Source organism: Notechis scutatus, chromosome 4 (genome assembly GCF_049901735.1).
Source record: "Notechis scutatus isolate UNSWTSFEM ecotype Mainland chromosome 4, rNotScu1.2, whole genome shotgun sequence".
In the NCBI taxonomy this organism is placed as follows: domain Eukaryota; kingdom Metazoa; phylum Chordata; class Lepidosauria; order Squamata; family Elapidae; genus Notechis; species Notechis scutatus.
In genome coordinates this window covers 77,674,231-77,694,772 of record NC_142012.1, presented here as the reverse complement: position 1 = coordinate 77,694,772, position 20,542 = coordinate 77,674,231, and the positions used below count along the sequence as shown (strand labels likewise).

The window sequence follows — 20,542 nt, the reverse complement described above, 5'->3', positions numbered from 1 at the left end:
AGCCGCTCGACATAAACTCGATTAGTAAATATGATCACAGGCTTATGCTAACATGTGGCAGACAAAGGAATCTTGCAGCGAGGCAAAACCGCCTTCCCTTGCAGACACTCTTGCCTTTGTTCAGAAGGGAAGGCATGACAGTCTCCCTGTTTTGCTTTCTCCCTGCTTTGAGAACTTGCAGTTCCTGGAACGGTCCCTTCCACACCCTCACGTGGGAACTGTGACACCCAAAGCTCTTTGGAAGGTCATGCCGAGCTGAAGCTATTTCAGATGATGGGCTCTTTTCCAAGCCGGGCTCAGCTGCCTCTCGCCCTGAAAATATTTGGAAGTCCGCTATTGGGGTGGGGTGTGGGTACACACACACACACACACACACACACACACACACACACGCATCATGTTTATAATTAACGCCATTAAAAATAGCCATTGACTCAACCACATGCAGCTAACCGGGCAAAGAAGCTGTTGTGTAACCGGCAACCCAGAAGGAAAACGCCAGAAGAATGTCATGATCTAAAACGGTCCCAAAGCAGGCGGAGAGAAGCTGGGCTCCCTGAAAAGGCAAGTACTTTCGAGCGTGTTAAACTGCTAAACAAACTGTTATTTGCCTAAGGTGGGTGCTCGCCTGGGGTAGAGCCGTGTCTTTCCCCCGATAGCTGAATGACAACTGCAATTGCATGCTGCGTTTTTCTGCTTACCAGGGGCACGCCGAAAGAGCTGGCTCGGTTCCTTGCCAGTTCCTGCTCACCAAGCGGTCCTTGGTCGTTAGGGCTGATTGAGGTCCCTCTGAGTAGATGGGAGGTGGGGGGAAGGGCCCAGGCAGAATGTCTGAAAAGTGCCACCTAAGTATGGAGGAAGATCAAGAGGAGTGTAATGATCGGTATTTAAGGAGGGAATCTCCTTATACAGTTCCAGGAGTGGAGTGGCAATTTTGCATCTCCAGGTTCATCTAGGGAAAAAGCTGAGTGCCTTTCCTGCTCTAAGCCGGTTTTGATACCTCTGGCCGTCCAGGCAGAAGCGTTGTCATCAGTAATGTTGTAGGATTGCAACCTTTACGGGAACAGGAGGGGGAGTATCATGTTAGGTCCCATCCACAGGAGATCTTCGCACCTTGCCAGAATCAGTTCTCTGACCTCTCTTAGGACATGGTCTGCATTTGACAGCTGGGTCGATTTATTACAGATACAGCAGTGATTTATTTGAGACTAAGCAGGACACGAGTGTTTTCTCTGAAAAGCAGCAGAGCATGTTGACCATGGGCTGGCTACCTGGGAACAGCCTGGGGACAGAGGCTACCTAGGCAGGTCTTGGAGCTGCTGATCCAGTTCTACAGAGGAATGATTGAGTCTGTCATCTGCACCTCTATGAGGTGCAGAGTCTGGTCTGGCTCTGCAACCCAACAGAACAGACACAGAATTCAACGGAGTTAGAACTGCAGAAAAAAAACAATGGCTACCAACCTGCCTTCCATGGAGGACCTGCATCCTGCATGAGTCAAAAAGAGGGCTGTGAAAATATCTACAGACCCCTCACATCCCGGACATGAACTGTTTCAACTCCTTCCCTCAAAACGATGCTATAGAGCACTGCACACCAGAACAACTAGATACAAGGACAGTTTTTCCCTAAATGCCATCACTCTGCTAAACAACTAATTCCCACAACACCGTTCAACTATTTACAACGTCTGCACCACTATTACTATTACTATTAACCCTCCCATCTTTCCTTTCACCCATCTCCTCCCACTCATGACTGTATGACTGTAATCTTGTTGCTTGTATCCTAATGATTTGTACTGATTGTTTCCTAGTATGGTTTGATTCCTTATTGTACCCTATGACTATCATTAAGTGTTGTACCTGATGATTAGGCCTCCCCAGACTCCAGAGGCTTTCCTCGAGCCTCTGGGAAGGCGAAAATGGCCTCCCCCAAGCTCCAGAGGCCCTCCGGAGGCTGGAAATGGGCCCGTTTCCAGCCTTCTAGAGCCTCCAGGAGGCCCAAGACTGAACCTCCATGCAGGCCCTGTGAAACAGGCCTGGGAGGGGAGAGGCAGGCGGGGCCACCCAGGGGTGTGATTTGCCAGTTCACCAAACTGCACAGAATCTTAGCTAGAAGGATCCCCCAAACCCGTAGCAGCCCACCCCTGCATGTTACCCGTAGATTTTCTCTGCATTAGCTAGACATTCCCAGTTCCTGCAACCATTCTTCATATAGGACTAGAACTCCCAGTCTCCCAATTTCTAGTATGCTGCCTTCAAACCAGAAGTGGTATTCTGCAGGTTCTGACCAGTTCTCGGGAACTGGTAGCGGAAATTTTGAGTAGTTCAGAGAACCAGCAAATACTACCTCTGACTAGAGATTTTACAGTATCCTTCCCCTGCCACACCCACCAAGCCATGCCCACAGAACCAGTAGTAAAAAAAAATTGAATCCCACCACTGCTTCAAACCATTACACCAAACTGGCCCTCAATTTATAAGCAACATATTAATTAATCATCAGGATAGCTCAGTTCAAGAGCCATCCGTCGATATATTCTGGACATTAGAGAAGTCTGTGAATATATGCCAGAAATGAAAGATAAGGTCTATAATAAAAATGGATGGTTTGTACCTGCTTCCCCTCTTTTTAAAAGCCACTTTGGCCATAGTTGCTAATAACTGGGACATATATCTTTCTTTTTCATGTATAAATAAATGATGGAACAAGCTTAATGTATTTTTTAAGGATCAAAAGCTATCCCAGAATCTTAGTCACTTCAGCTAACCAGGCCTCTCTGTCAATGTTATATGTAGCCCCCAGCCATAAAAAGATATGTGAAACTACTTCAGAGACTTGTAACAAAAATGAATCTGGATGACCTATTTGACAAACATATTCAACATTTCTACAGGAAACACGATTGCTATCAAACCTCTCTGGATATTTGATAGGACAGGTTATGGCAGGATTGGGAAAAAAATCTCTTTCAGAAATAAGAGATTTTTTTCCCCCAAGCTAATAATTCAGTTTATAATTTCTCCAACATTTGTGTTACGATTGGCCCCAGCCCGACTTTATAAGCGTTGCATAAAAATGATTTAAAAAGCAGACTGCCCTTCAAATCACCCCAACATTTCTTTCTTCACTAAAAAAAAAAAAAAAAAAGGAAAAGAAAAAGGCAGGAATATGTTAATGGAGTTGATCAAAGCTAGTTGAAATACCTTTCTAAAACATCTGTTCCAATTTCCCAGGGCTCTCCTTGATCCCATTTTCAGCCGAGTGCGGCTTCCGTAGAATTTTAAACTGGAATTATTTAGTACGTGTTTAGATTATCCATAGCCTACTTCATTTTATATAAGTAATGAGTAACAACAACAATTATAATCTGATCAGAAGGAAAGCTGGCCCGTTCTTAATTTAACATTTTTATTGAGTTATAAGATCAAATTAGATACAAAACACAAAAGTAAATAGAAAAGCAGTGAGGGGAAAAAGAAATGAGGAAGGATTAGGAAAAAGAAAAAGTAGTATTAACTTCCAACTCTCTCTGTTGCAGTAAAATAAGGCATAAACAACATCAAAACACAGCTTTTTGCTTTTTCATACTGATATAAACTAGCTATGTCTATAAGGATCTGTCAGTCTAATTGGCAAAACCCATAAATCAAAGTTTCATTCTTTACCACTCCAGGCACAAAGTTCAGAAGCAAGCTCCATGTGGAAACAAAAGTACTTATATTATTTTCTTGAATCAAAATACTCCATTTTGCCATTTCAGCCAACTCCATCGACTTCTGCAACCATTTGTCCATGGTGGGAATCAAAATGGCCTTCCATTTTTGTGTGCACAATAGACTGTTGTATGCTCGTTCTTAACCTTCATGACCAAATAAGGTTTTAGAGAATTTCCAAGGAGTGATCAGAATTAAGAATTTTGAGAGTTTTTAACTGAAATTTAGTTTCACAGCAGATGAATCAAACAGCAATGAAAAACAGCCCGTTAAAAAAGGGTGTAATTTATTATTATGTGTAATGTTGGTTTAACATAGTGCATCAACAAAACATTGACAATAAAACAATAAATACACAGGGAGGAGGCATTAAAAATGCAGTTTGGAAATATATTTAATTTCATCCATTTCAAAGGATTACTCAAGATTATTTGTTAATTAATTAGTTAGTTAATTAACCTAAAGAAATATATTTTCAGCATTTTGCTATAATAACTCTAACACTAACAACATAAAAAAGTGGAATTAATTTTTGATGCTGCATCATTTTTATCAATTGCCCAGAGATAATTATGCAATTTTTCCAATTTCCTGAAGAAATTTCAACTGAGGTTTGTAACATGTACTAATTTAATTACATCTCTTCAACGCATTATAGAAAAGCTTTGATTAAATATCAAAGCTTTAATAAATAATGGTCCTTTGAAGGGTCATACTATCATTTAGTATGCAGAAGGTCAGAAAAATAAGTTTTATTACACTGACTGATTTTCCTCCAAAGAAGATTTATGTAAGTTTAGAACTTTAAGAAAAACTTCTTTTTTATTTGCAATTATGTAGGAAAAGGGTGATTAGAATGTTGATTTTGGAAAGTTTTTAAATGGTCTAAGAAGCCAGATTGATTGGAAACAAAAATTTGGCAAGTTATAAGAATATTCCCTGTGGTTTCTTGAAAATCTTACTGACATCTATAACGATTTGAGTTTAAATGTAAAAAAACAATATCTTCTTGGAAAAATGTTCTGGATGACAGAAAAACATGATAAGGGGAAATCTTGAAGGCTGGTTACTAGAGGCAGCCAAATAGAATTAAAGATTATAACTAAAAGAGAATTCCTAGTAATACACAATGGAGTAAAATATTTTAACTGTGGAAGCATTTAAGGATCTTTGGAAACAATGTACCTAGAATTTAGAAAACTTTAGACTACCTGATAAGAGCTTAAAAGAAGAGAAAAAAATATATAGCTGAAAATCAGTTTGTTTTAGATATGGATTTAATATCGACAGGATACAAGAATCATATTGACAAAGATGTTATTATATAGGACCTAAAAATGAAACTGGCTGAGGTTTTAATAACTGAAAGGAACACACAACTAATAAATCAGAAGGGTGACTTGAATATGTGAAGTTTAACTCACAAAAGTGACGGACAATTTCCTTACTTTGGATTGACAAAACAGATGTGTTATAAAGACAAAAAAAAAACCCCAGCTTTTGGGACATTACACAAAAGGAATAATCAAGGCCTTTAAAATTAAAAATGAAAATGTGTGAAGTTGGCTTATTTGATCAAAGTTAAACTCTTTTTCTCCTCTTTTTCCCCCCGCAGCTTTTAATGGCTCTCTCTTGGCTAGGACGGAATGATGAGGCTTTAGTATCGCATGTATTATACATCTATATTATGCGAAGTAATAATGTACTATAATGCTATAATATAAACAATTATTTGGATGCCGCCTACTGAAGCAAGTGTAGAAAGCGTGATTCAAAGGAGCGCATAATTATAATGCAATTTATAATTATTTGTGTGCCACCTACTCAAGAGATACTGTGCTGATATAAATTTGGGGTTTAATCCAGGAATGGGATTCAAAAATACCAACAACCGGTTCTCTGCCCGGTTGCTGAGTGGGTGTGGCCATGGTGGGCGTGGCCTACTGGACGTTCCGGAAGGGCGCTTTTTTAGCCTTTCCCAGAGTCCGGAGGCTTCCCTCGGGCCTCTGGGAGGGAGAAAACAGCCTTCCCCAGGCTCCGGAGGCCCTTTGGAAGCTGGAAACAGGCCAGTTTCCAGACTTCTGGAACTTCTGGGAGGGCCATTTTTCGTCCTCCCAGAGCCTCCGCACTTGCCTGCACTTGCCTGCATCCAAAATGGGCCGTGTGGAGACTCCTGGGAGGGAAGGGGCCGGCCGGTTGGTTCAACTACTGGTTCGGTGAACCAGATATAAATTTAACATCTGGTTCACCCAAACTGGCTGAATCCCACCCCTGGTTTAATCCAAATCAACCTATCACAGAAAGCTCTGCTTAGAAACCCACGACAGCTCTCTCAATCTCTTTCCAGTGAACACAATCACCCTTGCAACTAAGGCAGTTGAAGTTTCCCCCTGGTGTAAATATTTCTAGGACTAAACAGGTCTTGGGAACATAGAACTGGAAAGGATTCTTCAGGTTTATGGCGTCCCACCTCCTGTAGGAATCTATTTAAAGCCTGATAGTTTCCTCCTGAATCCATGACATCTCCTGTCTCTCTGCATCACTAATTCCACACTGAAACTGCTTTTCCTGTAAGGACGTTTTGTCTAACATTCAATCAAAATCTGCCTTCCTGTTACTAAAGTTAAACCCATTATTTCCTGTCCTATCTTCTGAAATAAGAGAAGACAGGTCTGGAGTTTCTTTTGTGAAAATTTCTTCTAGCACTTTGAAGAGCGTTAGCATAACCCGCCTCAGTCTTCTCAAAGCTGAATGTCTCCAGCTCCACAGAAATCAATATCTAGTCCTTGGTGGTTGCCATCTTCTGAAGCTTTTGCAGCTTTTATTAAAAGTTTTTTTTTTTTTTGGTGGAAAGGCTTTTTGTCAGCTGTTTGAGGGTGAGACAAGGAGTAACAGGTGGAAGATTAGAACTAAGCAGAAATTTCCTGATGTTAGAAATTCTGTTTTACATAAAGTACCACAGAGCAAACAAGGAGTACAGTCACCATGTGCTTTACCTCTCAACTATATAACTGTAACAGGAAACAGGAAACTCTACTGAGAACAAAAGAGCATAGAGTATATACCATAGATCCAAATTTGTAAACACTGTCATCTACTGGCTAAATACTAGAGTTGTTGCATAAAAATACATTCCAACAATGAATTCCAACCCCTGTCAGTGAGAACAATTAATTAGCGGAAGGACTTAACCCCAGAAGTTGTGGGTGCTCCATCAGGCAGGTTTTCAAGAGGAGACAGGAATGGTACATGCTTGATCAGGGGGTTGGACAAGAAGATCTCCAAGGTTTCTTCCAACCCTGTTATTTTATGTTCTATGTTTTGAATTCTTAGAAAGGATGACCCAGAACATGACTTGAACAGAATGTAGTGTAATTTTTAGGTATGTCCAGATTCCAGAATAATGAGAAAGACTACAAAGAAACAAAGCTCTTCCCTTCATTTATTTTTTTAAATTATGTTGATTTTTCACTTTTCATAGCCTGTCCAACACATGATACCCTTGGTGGGTTACAAGAAGCTAACATAAATGAAGCAGTAATAAATACCCAAATAGTAAAATTACTACTAATAAATCAGCAACCATAATCTGCCCAAGATGGAGGCCAATGAAACATAACACAAAAGGCCAACTTGGTCTAGGGGTGAAGGCATTAGCCTAGAAACAAGGAGATCATGAGTTCTAGTCCTGCGTTAGGCACAAAAACCAGCTGGGTAACTTCAGGCCAATCACCTAGAGACAGTAAGTTCTAGTCCCGCCTTAGGCATGAAAACCGGCTGGGTAATATTGGACCAATCACTAGGAGACAGTGAGTTCTAGTCCCGCCTTAGACATGAAGACTGGCTTGGTGACTTTAGATGAATTGCTCTCTCTTATCCCAACTGACCTCACATGGTTGTTGCTGTGGAGAGAATAGAAGGAGAAAGGAGTATTAGGTATGTGTACCACTCTGTGTTATTTAAAAATAATAATAAAGGTGAGCTAGAAATATGACTGAAAGCCTGGTGACATAAAATGTTAAAGACCCCCTAACAACCATGAGAGAAGGAGCTTCACTGACCGTTAGGTTTGAAACTCTTGAAAGTTTCTCACTTCCTGAAATGGTTTCACTGGATGGGGAGGTTCGATTCTGGCAAGGGGGAACTGTCAGGGACAGGAGCTGTGGGTTCTCTGATATCTTCATGGGACACCAGATCCTTTTTTTGGTAGCCAATGGAAATAGAAACCTCTTGGAAGACCCACAATTATTCTTCCATGTGACTGAAATTCCATAGTCCACCTTCTCAGAGGAAAAAGAGAACAGGCTGTCCAATCTCCCTCTCCCCCTCTCTTTCTCTCTTTTTCTTGCTTTCTTTCTGTCCCTTTCTCTTTGTCTCTGTCTCCCTATCCCTCCCTCTGTCTCTCTGTTTCTCTTTCTCTGTCTCTCTGTGTCTCTCTGTCTGTCTGTCTGTCTCTCTCTCTCTCTGTGTGTGTGTGTGTACGTGTGTGTGTCTCCGTGTGTGTCTGTCTGTCTGTCTGTCTTTGTGTCTCTCTCTGTCTCTACACAGAGAGAGAGAGAGAGAGAGAGAGAGTGGGAGAGAGAGAGAGAGAAAGAGAAAGAGAGAGAGAAAGAGAAAGAGAAAGAGAAAGAGAGAGAGAAAGGCATAATCAGATGACCCAAGTGGCACAGGGCCCTATGCAATGATGGACGTACTAGAGCTTTAATTGCCTTCAGAGTAAAAGAGAAAGAAGGAAAGCTGGATCAAGGCCAATGAATCCTCAACCTTTCCTTTGCTTATCTGATAAGACATCAAAACACAATAATAAGTGATAAAGGAGAAATGGCATTAAAAATTCACTTGTCTTCCAGGTCATTCCCAGGACAGAGCCCACACTTATATTAAATATAAACTTTTTTTTAAAAAAATAGTCAACACTAAATAGCACTAAGCAGTGTAAGCAAATTATAAGTTTCTAAGTAGGGCAACAGAAAAAAAAATGCAAATTTTCATCACTTTTTATGCATTTGTAATACAATTGTTATGCTATAAGGCAGGGGTGTCAACAGGATTAATCTCAACTTTCAGACTTGTGGACTCAAGCTGGCGAGGAATTCCGGGAGTTGAAGTCCAGCAAAGTCTGGAAGTTGCCAAGGTTGGACACCCTGCTATAAGGGATAAAGAAAACACAAAAGATATTGAAAAGTAATATCCCTCCCAAAGATTACAAGGCAAAATAAGTCAAGGGCTTGACAGCCAGGGAAAGAAACGTTGAGGTGCCCCTCTTCCCTCAATGCCCTAAGCAGGTATTTATTTTCCTTCGTGGTTAATCCAGAGCTGCAAAGAAGGGATGTAGAATATGCCCCGAACGTTGTGTGCCTTGTGCCCTTGGAGGCCGGTAGTTTACAAAGTCCTGAAGAATCAAGACTTCTGATTCTTCTGCTGAAGTCTTTCAACCAAAAAGCGTGTACAGCTGTCCCCAAAGCCAATTCCCTCTCATGAGCCAGGGCTGTGCTGCTACCGGTTCACACTGGTTCGGGCGAACTGGATGTTAATTTTATATCTGGTTTGCCCAACCGGTAGTTCAGCTGACTGGCTGGCCCCACCCACCCCGCTCTACCCTGATGCTCCCAGGAGTCTCCATGTGGGCCATTTTGGATCCCAGGTAAGTGCATAGCCTGTGTGGGAACTCAGGGAGGGCAAAAAATGCCCCCCCGGAGGCTCCAGAAGGCTGGAAACAGGCCTGTTTTGGGCCTCCTGAGAGCCTGCAGAGACTGAGGAAGCCGTTTTCGCCCTCTTGGAGGCTCGAGGAAACCCACTTGAGCCTGGGGGCAAAAACGTCCCCCCCGCCATGGTACAGGAGGCCAATTAGACTACCCCTACCATGGCCATGCCCACCCAGCAATTAGGCAGACAACTGGTTGCTACATTTTTTTTGAAGCCCAGCCCTGCTCATGGCTCCTACCTTTTAGGTCTGGCATTGACTCGCTTTGTTCCACCCTGATCTCCATCAATCCACAGAGGAACTCTTCTTTCCAGTCTCTTTCAGAATGTCCTGGTATTCGCTACACACGGACGACTTAAGACGCCCCGGGCTGCAAAGAACATCCAGTCGCTTCCTGAGCTGCCAGCAGAGCTATCAAACTCCAGAACTGGGAGAGTTGCAACGCCTGTTATGGACACCAGTTCCTTGCCGGGGAAATGTCAGCGAAGTCTGGCCTAACCTTTATATTGGAGATTTGTAAGTGAACGGGGTTTTTTGTGGCTTATCCTGAAAAGTATTGCAGTTCTCCAGTCAGAGAGGGGAGGGGAAGATGGAAAAACAAGGTGGCCATCTTAGCCTTCTTACTTGGAATTAAGTCCCATCCTCCTTAACCAGGTTTACTTGTGACTACTATTTCACAGGCAGTCCTCGGCTTACATAACAGAGCCCCAAATTTCTGTTGTGAAGTGAAACATTTGTTAAGGGAGTTTTGCCCCACTCTACGATCTTCCTTGCTGCAGTAGTTGTTAAGTGAATTGCGGCTATTGATATGTTAGTAACCTGGTTGTTAAATGGATCTGGCTGTTGTGGTTCACTGGCAGCCTGTGCAGACAGCAGCAGAATCGGACAGTGGGGAAGAATGGGGACCAGCCTGGGAATCTGGGGAGGACTCGGACGAGGGTCCTGCGTCCAATGCAGAGTTGGGGCCAGGACCATCTGGGAGTGGGGTGCTGCCTCCAGAGCCTCCAGAGTCTGGCAGCAGTGAGGCAGAGGAACAAGGGGAGCCTGTTCCCAGTGTGTTTGTGTGCAGAGCTGCTAGAAGGTGAGAGCAGTTGAAGCAGAAGGAGCGACTCAGGAGTAAGGCTGGGAGGTGATTGCCCCTCCCATAAGATATAAAGGACAAGCTCTGTCCGGATTAAACCTTGAAGCTCTGTGTGGACTTTGTACTTCAATTGGTTTTTTAAATTTGGCACGTTAATTGTTGGCAGCAATTCAAAGGAGAGAAAGGTGAGTGCTTATTTCGAGGGACTGTTTGGGACTCATTACAGGCTGGGAATGCACATAATTCCCAGCGTTGAAATAAAACAAGAGTTGGTTTGGACTAAGCGTGTGCTTAATTATGGTCTCAGGAAGCCTTGGTCAGAGCACTGGCTTCCGATTAAAAGTTTGATGACATGAATGATGGGATGCTGCCACAAGAACTACCTCTGATACGTTTCAATGCCATTGTACATTTGAACGATCGCTAAATGAACGATTATTAATCAAGGACTACCAGCATAGTTCTCATCACTTAAATATGAGCCAGCCTTGTGCAGCAGCTGCCAAAAAAGCCAACACCATCCTAGGCTGCATTAACAAAGGGATAGAATCAAGACCATGTAAAATGTTAATACCGCTTTATAATGCCTTGGTAAGGCCACACTTGGAATACGGTGTCCAGTTTTGGTCGCCAGATTCTAGAAAGAGTGCGGAGAAGAGCAACAAAGAGGATTAAGGGACTGGAGGCAAGAATATACAAAGAACGGTTGCAGGAACTGGGTATGTCTAGTCTAATGAAGAGAAGGACTAAGGGTGACATGATAGCAGTGTTCCGATATCTCAGGGGCTGCCCCAAAGAAGAGGGGGTCAAGCTATTCTCCAAAGCACCTGATGGCAGAACACGAAGCAATAGATGGAAACTAAATCAAGGAGAGAAGCAACTTAGAACTAAGGAGAAATTTCCTGACAGTGAGAACAATTAATCAATGGAACAACTTGCCTCCAGAAGTTGTGAATTCCCCAACACTGGAAGTTTTTAAGAAGAGATTGGAGAGTCACTTGTTATATGGTATAGGGTTTCCTTCTTGGGCAGGGGGTTGGACTAGAAGACCTCCAAGGTCCCTTCCAACTCCGTTATTCTGTTTTTCTGTTAATAACAGAAATGGAAGGGCACCCTCAGCGGCCATCTAGTCCAACCCCCCCCCCATACACACACAAGCAACGCCCTCTGCACAATAAGAAAATTGCAGCCCAGACAGATAAAAGGGAAAGAATCCCTTGACTGCTTTTATGCAGGTCTTGATTAGTGCTCTTGTGCCTTGTGCCCATGGTCTTATTGTGATTTTTTATTGTACTCCATTCAGCTGAAAACCATAGCATTCAAGCAAATGGATCAATCAATAAATAAAGCAATGCAAGCATCTGAGACTTTCCGGCACCATGCTGAGTGGTTGTTTAAAAGCCTGGTGCATGAAGCACAACCTGTTTCACTCTTGCAAATGGAAAAATGAAATCAGATAAAGTCTCTCATCATCGAACACTGTTCCCCAATCCTGCTTCTCTTTTTCAAATGGAGGAGAGGAGAGGAGAGGAAAGAAGAAAGGAAGGAAGGAAAGAAGGAAGCTAAGAAGGAAGGAAGAGAAAGAAAGAAAGAAAGAAAGAAAGAAAGAAAGAAAGAAAGAAAGAAAGAAAGAAAGAAAGAAAGAAAGAAAGAAAGAAAGAAAGAAAGAAAGAGAGAGAGAGAGAGAGAAAGAAAAGAAAGAAAGAAAGAAAGAAGAAGAAAGAAAGAAAGAAAGAAAGAAAGAAAGAAAGAAAGAAAGAAAGAAAGAAAGAAAGAAAGAAAGAAAGAAAGATTTTGTTAGATACATTTCTACACAATACTTGGAATGAGTGCTTTTGTGTTTTAAAAGGAGTTCTTTGTTTGCATATAGAATTATTTTATTCCATCATTTTGTCTTGTAAAACAGACTTGGCAGGTTTTAATTGCACTACTTAGAAACTAGGGGCTTAGCAGAGGAATTTCAAAAAGTGAAGAGGTGAACTGCAATCATCTTTGTGTATATGTGTAAATGTGTGTTCCACTAAAAGAGAATATTGAAGGCTCAGGATTTAACAGTGACATCATTGGTGCTCTCTGAGCTTAGTTATTTTATTGCAGACACTTCATTACCCAGCTAGATATCATCATCAGTGCTTGGTGAGTAGGCTATTACCTAGTTGGGTAATGAAACCTCTGTAAAAAAAAATATCAACCAAGCTCAACCAAGGACCCTAAATAATTATGTTCCCCTACAGAGTTAATGGGCGCAGTAAGCATGCCAGAGTCCCTTTGGGATTAAATCTGAGTCCCTGGGTTTAGTTAACCACAAGTCCGTTGGCCCCTTTTAATGTATCCATGAACACGTAACTCCTCTCCGAAGTGAGGAGAAATGTCGAGTCATAAAATTAAGCCAGGCATCCTTGTTTGCAGGTATATCGCCCGGAACATAGAGCAGCTGCGTCGGATGGGCATCACACACATCGTGAATGCTGCCGCAGGAAGATTCCACATTGATACAGGAGCCAAGTTCTACCGAGACCTGCCGGTTGATTACTACGGGGTGGAAGCGGATGATGATCCAAAATTTGATCTCAGCATTTATTTCTACCCGACTGCCAAATACATCAGGGCAGCGCTGAACTCACCCAGAGGTAAACAGAGTGGATTGCATCTCCTCAGATGTCCTGGTAACCATTTCCCGTCCAGCATCTAGCGCAGAGGTCTCTTTCTCGCGGCCCACGGGCCAATTGCGGCCCGCAGGACGATATCCTGTGGCCCCCACCGTGATATGAAAGTATAATATTAGTGTATAATATAAATATAAAGTATAATATAAAGTATAATATTATGTGACCCAGCCTCACCCAGACTCTGCCTCCAGCGGCGCCCAGGTAAATTGTATTTGAGACCCCTGATCTAGCAAGAGCCACAGTGGCGCAGTGGTTAGAATGCAGTGCTGCAGGCTATTTCTGCTGCCTGCCGGCTGCCTGCAATTTGGCAGTTCAATTTTCATCAGGCTCAAGGTTGACTCTGCCTTCCCTCCTTCCAAGGTCAATAAAACGAGGACCCAGGTTGTTGGGGGCAAGAGGCTGACTCTGAAAACTGCTTAGAGAGGCCTGCAAAGCTCTATGAAGTGGTATATAAGTCTAGATCAGTGGTGGGATTCAAAAAAATTTACTACCGGTTCTGTGGGTGTGGCTTTTTCAGACCAACTGCTCAGTTGGAACAGGAAGGTGAGGACAGATGAGGATATTATGTATCAGCCATCAGCTGATTTCTCTTTAGTTGGCTAGAGTAGGATTTCTCAACCCTTAAGAGAAGTGGACTTCAGCTCCCAGAAATTATGATATTGATGACTCTATTTCCTCCCAAAGAAATGTTCCCAAAGAAGTCTGTAGAGTTTTTCAGCCCTCCAGGTCATGGTTGTCCCTAAGGTGCTTTTTCAGGAGGCAATTGGATTTTCTTGTTTTTTTTTCTTTTGAAGACGTTTTGCTTCTCATCTAAGAAGCTTCTTCAGCTCTGACAGAATGGTGGGGGAATGGAAGGATTTATCCTCCTTGCAGACAGCTGGTCATTTGCATCCTTTTAGAGGGCCGTTGAGGCCACTTGGAGGTTTATCTGTGTCCTCAGGGTCACCTGAGTGGTGCTCCTGGTCCTGTAGTATGCAATTTCTCTCTCTCTGGAAATCCATTCCTACTTCCACACCATTCAAAGGGCGTTCATCCCAAATTGTATAGCTAAAAGTTTGTAGAGATTCTCAGTCAACCAGGCCATGGTTGTCCCAAAGGTGCTTTTTCAGGAGGCCACTGGACTTCCTTGTTTTTTCCTTTTGAAGACATTTTACTTCTCACCCAAGAAGCTTCTTCAGCTCTGACAAAATAGTGACTAGTCCTTGCCTTCCCAACTATCCTGTCAGAGCTGAAGAAGCTTCTTCAAAGAAAGAAAGAAACCAGAAAGTCCAGTTGCCTCCTGAAAAAGCACTTTTCGGACTTCAAGGACAGACAAACTTTTATTTACTTCAGATGAGTCATGTCTTTTTTAAAAGCAAGTTTGGAAACTTTTTTTCAGTTGAATGCTCCCCTACAACCTATGTTTTTCTGGGGGGCAAGGGGGAGAGAAACCACTAAAAATTTAAGAGATGAAAAAATGCAGGGAGGGTCAAGAGAGGTTCAAATAGGTAACTAGGTTCTCTTTTAGTACCGAAAGTGGGACTGAACATTTTGTTCAAATCCAGAGGGTTTTTCTTTTACGTTAGAGCCAGAGGTGGTATTCAGCCGGTTTGGAGTGGTTCTGGCCTACCGGTAGAAAGAAATTTTGAGTAGTTTGGAGAACCGGAAAATATCACCTCTGGCTGGCCCCGCCCACCCACCCCCACTATTTCCTGTCCTATATTCCCTTGCTTTTATCTCAGCTGATTCGTGCGTTAGAGCGGATTGCCGTGCCTCAGCTGAGGTAAAAAACAGCTCACCTCACCGGCGCTGACAGAGCGAGGTTTTTGATTGCTGCGTGCGTGAGTGTGCAAAGTGCTGTCTCTCATAGAACTGGTAGGAAAAAAAAAATTGGAATCCCACCGCTGGTTAGAGTGGTTGGGTTAGTTTGGGGAAATCTTCTTTTGCCAAACCGAAGCATTAACACCAAAGTTAAGGCTTTCTGAGTTGGATTGTAATATTTTTTTGAGTCTGAGTGTCACTGCCATTGAGTAACGCATAGATTTACAATGCCAACATTCTGAGTGTCAACCTTTGTAGTTTCAGAAGGACATAAAAGTGCACAGATCCTATTTTAAAAAACAAAATGCTAGATTTAGCACGTGGGAGCAACCTAATTCCAGATTATCAAGCCCAAATTGAAAGGTCTTCCCACTTCCTCCCCGCCTCCCAAGCCGGGGATTTGCCCTTTGCTAAATCTTCCTTTGCTGCTGGTTCTAGCTATATTTTTAGATAGATGGGACTCGAGTTTCTTCTCCTGCTGCTGTGGATAGTGCAGAGACCCCAGAGGAATTTATTCCCAGTCGATCCAACGAAACAGGAATGCTCCAGAGGTGGAGGGTTCAGGTGTCCTTGTTCCTCAACTTTGGGAAATAAAATTTGCCTTGCAAGGAAAAATGAGATGGGAAGGAAACCAGGTATCATGGAATATTTCAGGCTTTGCTGGGATGGCCAGGGATAACACTGTGATGACCTGAGACAAAGGCACAGTCAGCTGAGAGTTCAACTTCCCCTTTAATGCTCCACCTCATCCTACACTGAAGCCAGCCACCTTCAGTCCCCAAAAGCCAGTAAACAACAAAGGAAGTCCAAAGAGAAGGTGCAAGCTCCAGAGTCCGGGTATAAAGGCCAAAGGCAAGTCCACAAGGCCAAAGGCAAGAGCATGAATCAAACCCCAGGGGAGTGTAATCCAGAGCACACAATTGTTCCTGGCAAAGACTAAACTCCCCACGGCTTCTTTTAAGTCACTCTGCTCCAGGTGTTCCTTGTGAGGAGGGGTGGGGGAGGTGACCTACTCTTGAGTCGCCTCACAGCCCTTCTCTGGGCTTGCCTAAGCTCTGCTTTCCATGCCCTTGGATTGAGTGGAGGAGGCAGCTGTTCCTCATCAGAGGGGATCTACTGCCTATCAGTCCTGCTGCCTGTCAGCAGCCGATCCTCCCCTGTCTCTGTGTCGGTCAACCACCTTCCCCAATGCCTGAGGGCCTGGGACAACATCATCCTCAGACTCTGGCTTCTCCAAAGATGCCAAGGTGGTGTGTCATCCCTGTTAGACCATCCTGGTTCCAACTCCTCCTCCTCCTCCTGACTGGGCTCCAATGGGAGCCAATGACACTGTGATTTCTGTTCAGACAGATCAGCAGCGGAATCCTACCTGTTCCACTACCAGTTTGGTGATCACGCACACACCTAACGCACATGTAGCTTTCCCCTCACACCAGCGGAGACCTGCAGCACCAATCAGCTAAGAGAATAAAGAAGAGAAAAGTACAGGGGAAAGTTGGAAGGCCGATCCTGATTGTCAGATGCTGTGTTTTTTTTTTTTTACTACCAGCTCGGCTGAACCAGTCCAAATCGGTAGCATACCACCATTGAGACAGATGCAACAAGTACAACACACAACCTCACGAGGTTTACAACATAACACCAATACTTACTGCAACACCAGCAGTCCCAAAAGGGCCCGGAAGAGTTAAAAAGATGTGCAGTCTTACAATTAATATCCTTGAAGTCGCAGGTTCAATTTCTGTTTGTTTGCTTTAATTTATTGCCTTGGAAGCATGCATATTTGCACAGAAAGGAGCTCAAATATTAAAAATTAATTATCTGCTTATGCATGACCTCCTATCATCATTCCTGCACATTCAAGGTAGCTTTTAAAAACATAAATTTCTTGTCTATCAATCATTTCTGTCTCCAGGAGAACTCTGAAAACAGCAATTCATTTCTCAGGAACTTGGTGCTGAATAATTCAGTTTTTGCTGGCCTTGTTTACTCTTGTAAAGAGGTTTCTTTGCTGTATTATATATTACCTTCGCTCTGACTCCTGCCCAGTCCTGGACTGGCAGCTGACCTCAAAGCCAATTCTTCCAGGAATAATAATAATCTGTTCACCAACAACGTGAAGACACAGCTGCCGGTTTTTTAAGCTGCTTTTGGCCTTCACATGCTTTGAATTATTCCCAGGAACCTAAGCAGTTGCAAGTATCAGCATAATATAAATGCAAGACTTTTGCAATTAATAGGAAGAAATTTGTCAATGTGCAGATTTTCTAAGTGCCGTCCTAGGTGCCTATAATCACTGCCATAATCTTTCAATTTCAGTGTTCAGATCTTGATACGTTGTGTTCTTCTCCAACTCTTTGTCTTCTATTCTACACTGCTCAAAAAAATAAACGGAAAACAAAAATAAGACATCCTAGATCTGAATGAATGAAATATTCTTATTAAATACTTTGTTCATTACATAGTTGAATGTGCTGACAACAACATCACACAAAAATTATCAATGGAAATCAAATTTAGCAACCCATGGAGGTCTGGATTTGGAGTTACACTCAAAATTAAAGTGGAAAAAAACACTACAGGCTGATCCAACTTTGATGTAATGTCCTTAAAACAAGTAAAAATGAGGCTCAGTAGTGTGTGTGGCCTCCACGTGCCTGTATGACCTCCCTACAACGCCTGGGCATGCTCCTGATGAAATGGCGGATGGTCTCCTGAGGGATCTCCTCCCACACCTGGACTAAAGCATCCCCCAACTCCTGGACAGTCTGTGGTGCAACGTGGCGTTGGTGGATGTAGCGAGACATGATGTCCCAGATGTGCTCAATTGGATTTAGGTCTGGGGAACAGGCGGGCCAGTCCATAGCATCAATGCCTTCGTCTTGCAGGAACTGCTGACACACTCCAGCCACATGAGGTCTAGCATTGTCTTGCATTAGGAGGAACCCAGGGCCAACCGCACCAGCATATGGTCTCACAAGGGGTCTGAGGATCTCATCTCGGTACCTAATGGTAGTCAGGCTACCTCTGGCGAGCACATGGAGGGCTGTGCGGCCCCCTAAAGAAATGCCACCCCACACCATTACTGACCCACTGCCAAACCGGTCATGCTGGAGGATGTTGCAGGCAGCAGAACGTTCTCCACGGCATCTCCAGACCCTGTCATGTCTGTCACATGTGCTCAGTGTGAACCTGCTTTCATCTGTGAAGAGCACAGGGCGCCAGTGGCAAATTTGCCAATCTTGGTGTTCTCTGGCAAATGCCAAACATCCTGCGTGGTGTTGGGCTGTAAGCATAACCCCCACCTGTGGACATCGGGCCCTCATACCACCTTCATGGAGTCTGTTTCTGACCATTTGAGCAGCTACATGCAAATTTGTGGCCCTCTGAAGGTCATTTTGCAGGGCTCCTCCTGTGCCTCCTTGAACAAAGGTGGAGGTAGCAGTCTTGATGCTGGGTTGTTGCCCTCCTACGGCCTCCTCCATGTCTCCTGATATACTGGCCTGTCTCCTGGTAGCGCCTCCATGCTCTGGACACTACGCTGACAGACACAGCAAACCTTCTTGACACAGCTCGCATTGAAGTGCCATCCTGGATGAGCTGCACTACCTGAGCCACTTGTGTGGGTTGTAGACTCCGTCTCGTGCTACCACTAGAGTGAAAGCACCGCCAGCATTCAAAAGTGACCAAACCATCAGCCAGAAAGCATAGGAACTGAGAAGTGGTCTGTGGTCATCACCTGCAGAACCACTCCTTTATTGGGGATGTATTGCTAACTGCCTATGCTTTCTACCTGTTTTCTATTCCATTTGCACAACAGCATGTGAAATTGATTGTCAATCAGTGTTGCTACCTAAGTGGACAGTTTGATTTCACAGAAGTGTGATTGACTTGGAGTTACATTGTGTTGTTTAAGTGTTCCCTTTATTTTTTTGAGCAGTGTACTATCATCTGGTATTGCCACATAAATTATCCACTCTTTCTTCCTTTCAACCACAGTTAATTGTGGCCAAGACTTTATGTATTAGGAAATCCCACAATATTTTAACCAGGTCATTTTGGACTACTCGTTCCACTATATGCTCCCACCAATTTTTTATTTACTGGTCCATGATCATTTTTACCAAAATCCCAGTTGAATCATTTGGTGACTGTGTTATATTGGTGTTTGTAATCAGTTTCTGCATTCATTCAATGTTATTGCAAGAGCTGAGTCTATCATCTACTATTTCCTCTGCTTCTTTGCAAGATCTTCACTTTGAATCATTTGATGGTTTTTCAATCATGGTCTTAATTGCATAGCTTGCTCTTGTGCAGCCAAAATCAATCCTTCACCTTTTAAAAATGTTCCAATAGTACGCTATTGTCAGGTCTTTATCCCCTTTCCCCTCAATTGTTTGTAGAAATTGGTCAAATTGTGGTGCCTTTGCTTATCAGCATGATCCAGAACAAAACATAATAAGAGAGTTGGAAGGGATCTTGGAGGTCTTCTAGTCCAGCCCCCTGCTCAAGCAGGAAGCCCTCTATCATTTCAGACAAATGGTTGTCCAATCTCTTCTTAAAAACTTCCAGTGTTGGAGCATCCATGATTTCTGGAGGCAAGGCGTCCCACTAATTGTTCCACTAACATTGTTTGTGCTTTTATTACATTATTTCAGTATTCACTTTTTGTTTCCTCTATATTTAGTAAGTTCTGATTTCTAGCTTGCGTTCATTTGTTCTACATCTGCAAAACAGAACCAGTTAACCAGTAAATGATAGCAATGTTGAGGACCACTTTTAAATTATTTAAAGTCTTGTTACACTGGACCTTGCCTTACATGGTAGGTTATAAAGTTAGTCTACAGAGCTCGAAGGCCTGTATTTATTTGTAAAACATTGGACAGAAGATAATTTTTCTAATGTATCTTATACTAGCTGTTGTTAACACTAAGGAGGTTTGCAGGCCATTCCTGAAATAACGTAGCATCTTCCAGCCAGCCTTGGGTCAAAAGTAACAGTATAATTTTTCTTGAATTATTCTATTGAAGGTTGAACTCAGCCTTCCATCCTTCCGAGGTGGGTAAAATGAGAGTCCAGATTTTGGGGGGCAAGAGGCTGGCTCTGTAAACTACTTAGAGAGGTAAAGCACTGAGAAGCAGTATATAAGTACTATTGCTTGGGAAGGAAGGAAGGAAGGAAGGAAGGAAGGAAGGAAGGAAGGAAGCTGTACAGTGGTTAATATAGTATTGCAGGCCGACTGCCCACAGCCAGGAGTTCAATTCTCACCAGCTCAAGGTTGACTCATCCTTCCAAGGCCATGAAAATGAGGACCCAGATTGTTGGGGGGCAAGAGGCTGACTCTGTAAACCGCTTCGTGGGCTGTAACGCACTGTGAAGCAGTATATAAGTCCATGTGCTATTGCTATTTCTATTACTTCAAGAATTGCTTGGTGTTGCTGTGAAAAGGTGATCAGTCATTAGTAGGGAAATATGCACAGCGTGGGAACTATAAAAGATAGACTTTCTGGGAGCACCGTAGAAACTGCCTTAGGAGAAGGAGTAACAGGGAAGAGCAACAAAGATGGTT

The 20,542-nt window shown here is 43.1% G+C and overlaps 1 protein-coding gene and 1 long non-coding RNA gene across 3 annotated transcripts in view; one reads left to right on the top strand and one right to left on the bottom strand.

Moving 5' to 3' along the window:
• The first annotated feature begins 227 nt into the window (after positions 1-227).
• Positions 228-20,542, top strand: part of LOC113416358 (dual specificity protein phosphatase 13B-like) — a 39,858-nt gene continuing 19,543 nt past the window's right edge. The window contains exons 1-3 of one of the 2 annotated variants that reach the window (XM_087963898.1): positions 228-564; positions 9,738-9,939; positions 12,914-13,134. In XM_087963898.1, coding sequence (XP_087820024.1) covers positions 9,749-9,939; positions 12,914-13,134 — 412 coding nt within the window. In that variant the 5' untranslated portion in view covers positions 228-564; positions 9,738-9,748. The remainder of the gene's footprint in view (positions 565-9,737; positions 9,940-12,913; positions 13,135-20,542) is intronic. The other variant, XM_087963899.1, reaches the window with a different exon arrangement.
• On the bottom strand, positions 7,146-7,857 carry LOC148130797 (uncharacterized). Its single transcript, XR_015749318.1, has 2 exons — positions 7,781-7,857; positions 7,146-7,621 (listed from the first exon to the last, which is right to left on the bottom strand). It is a non-coding gene; the product is annotated as an uncharacterized LOC148130797 (long non-coding RNA).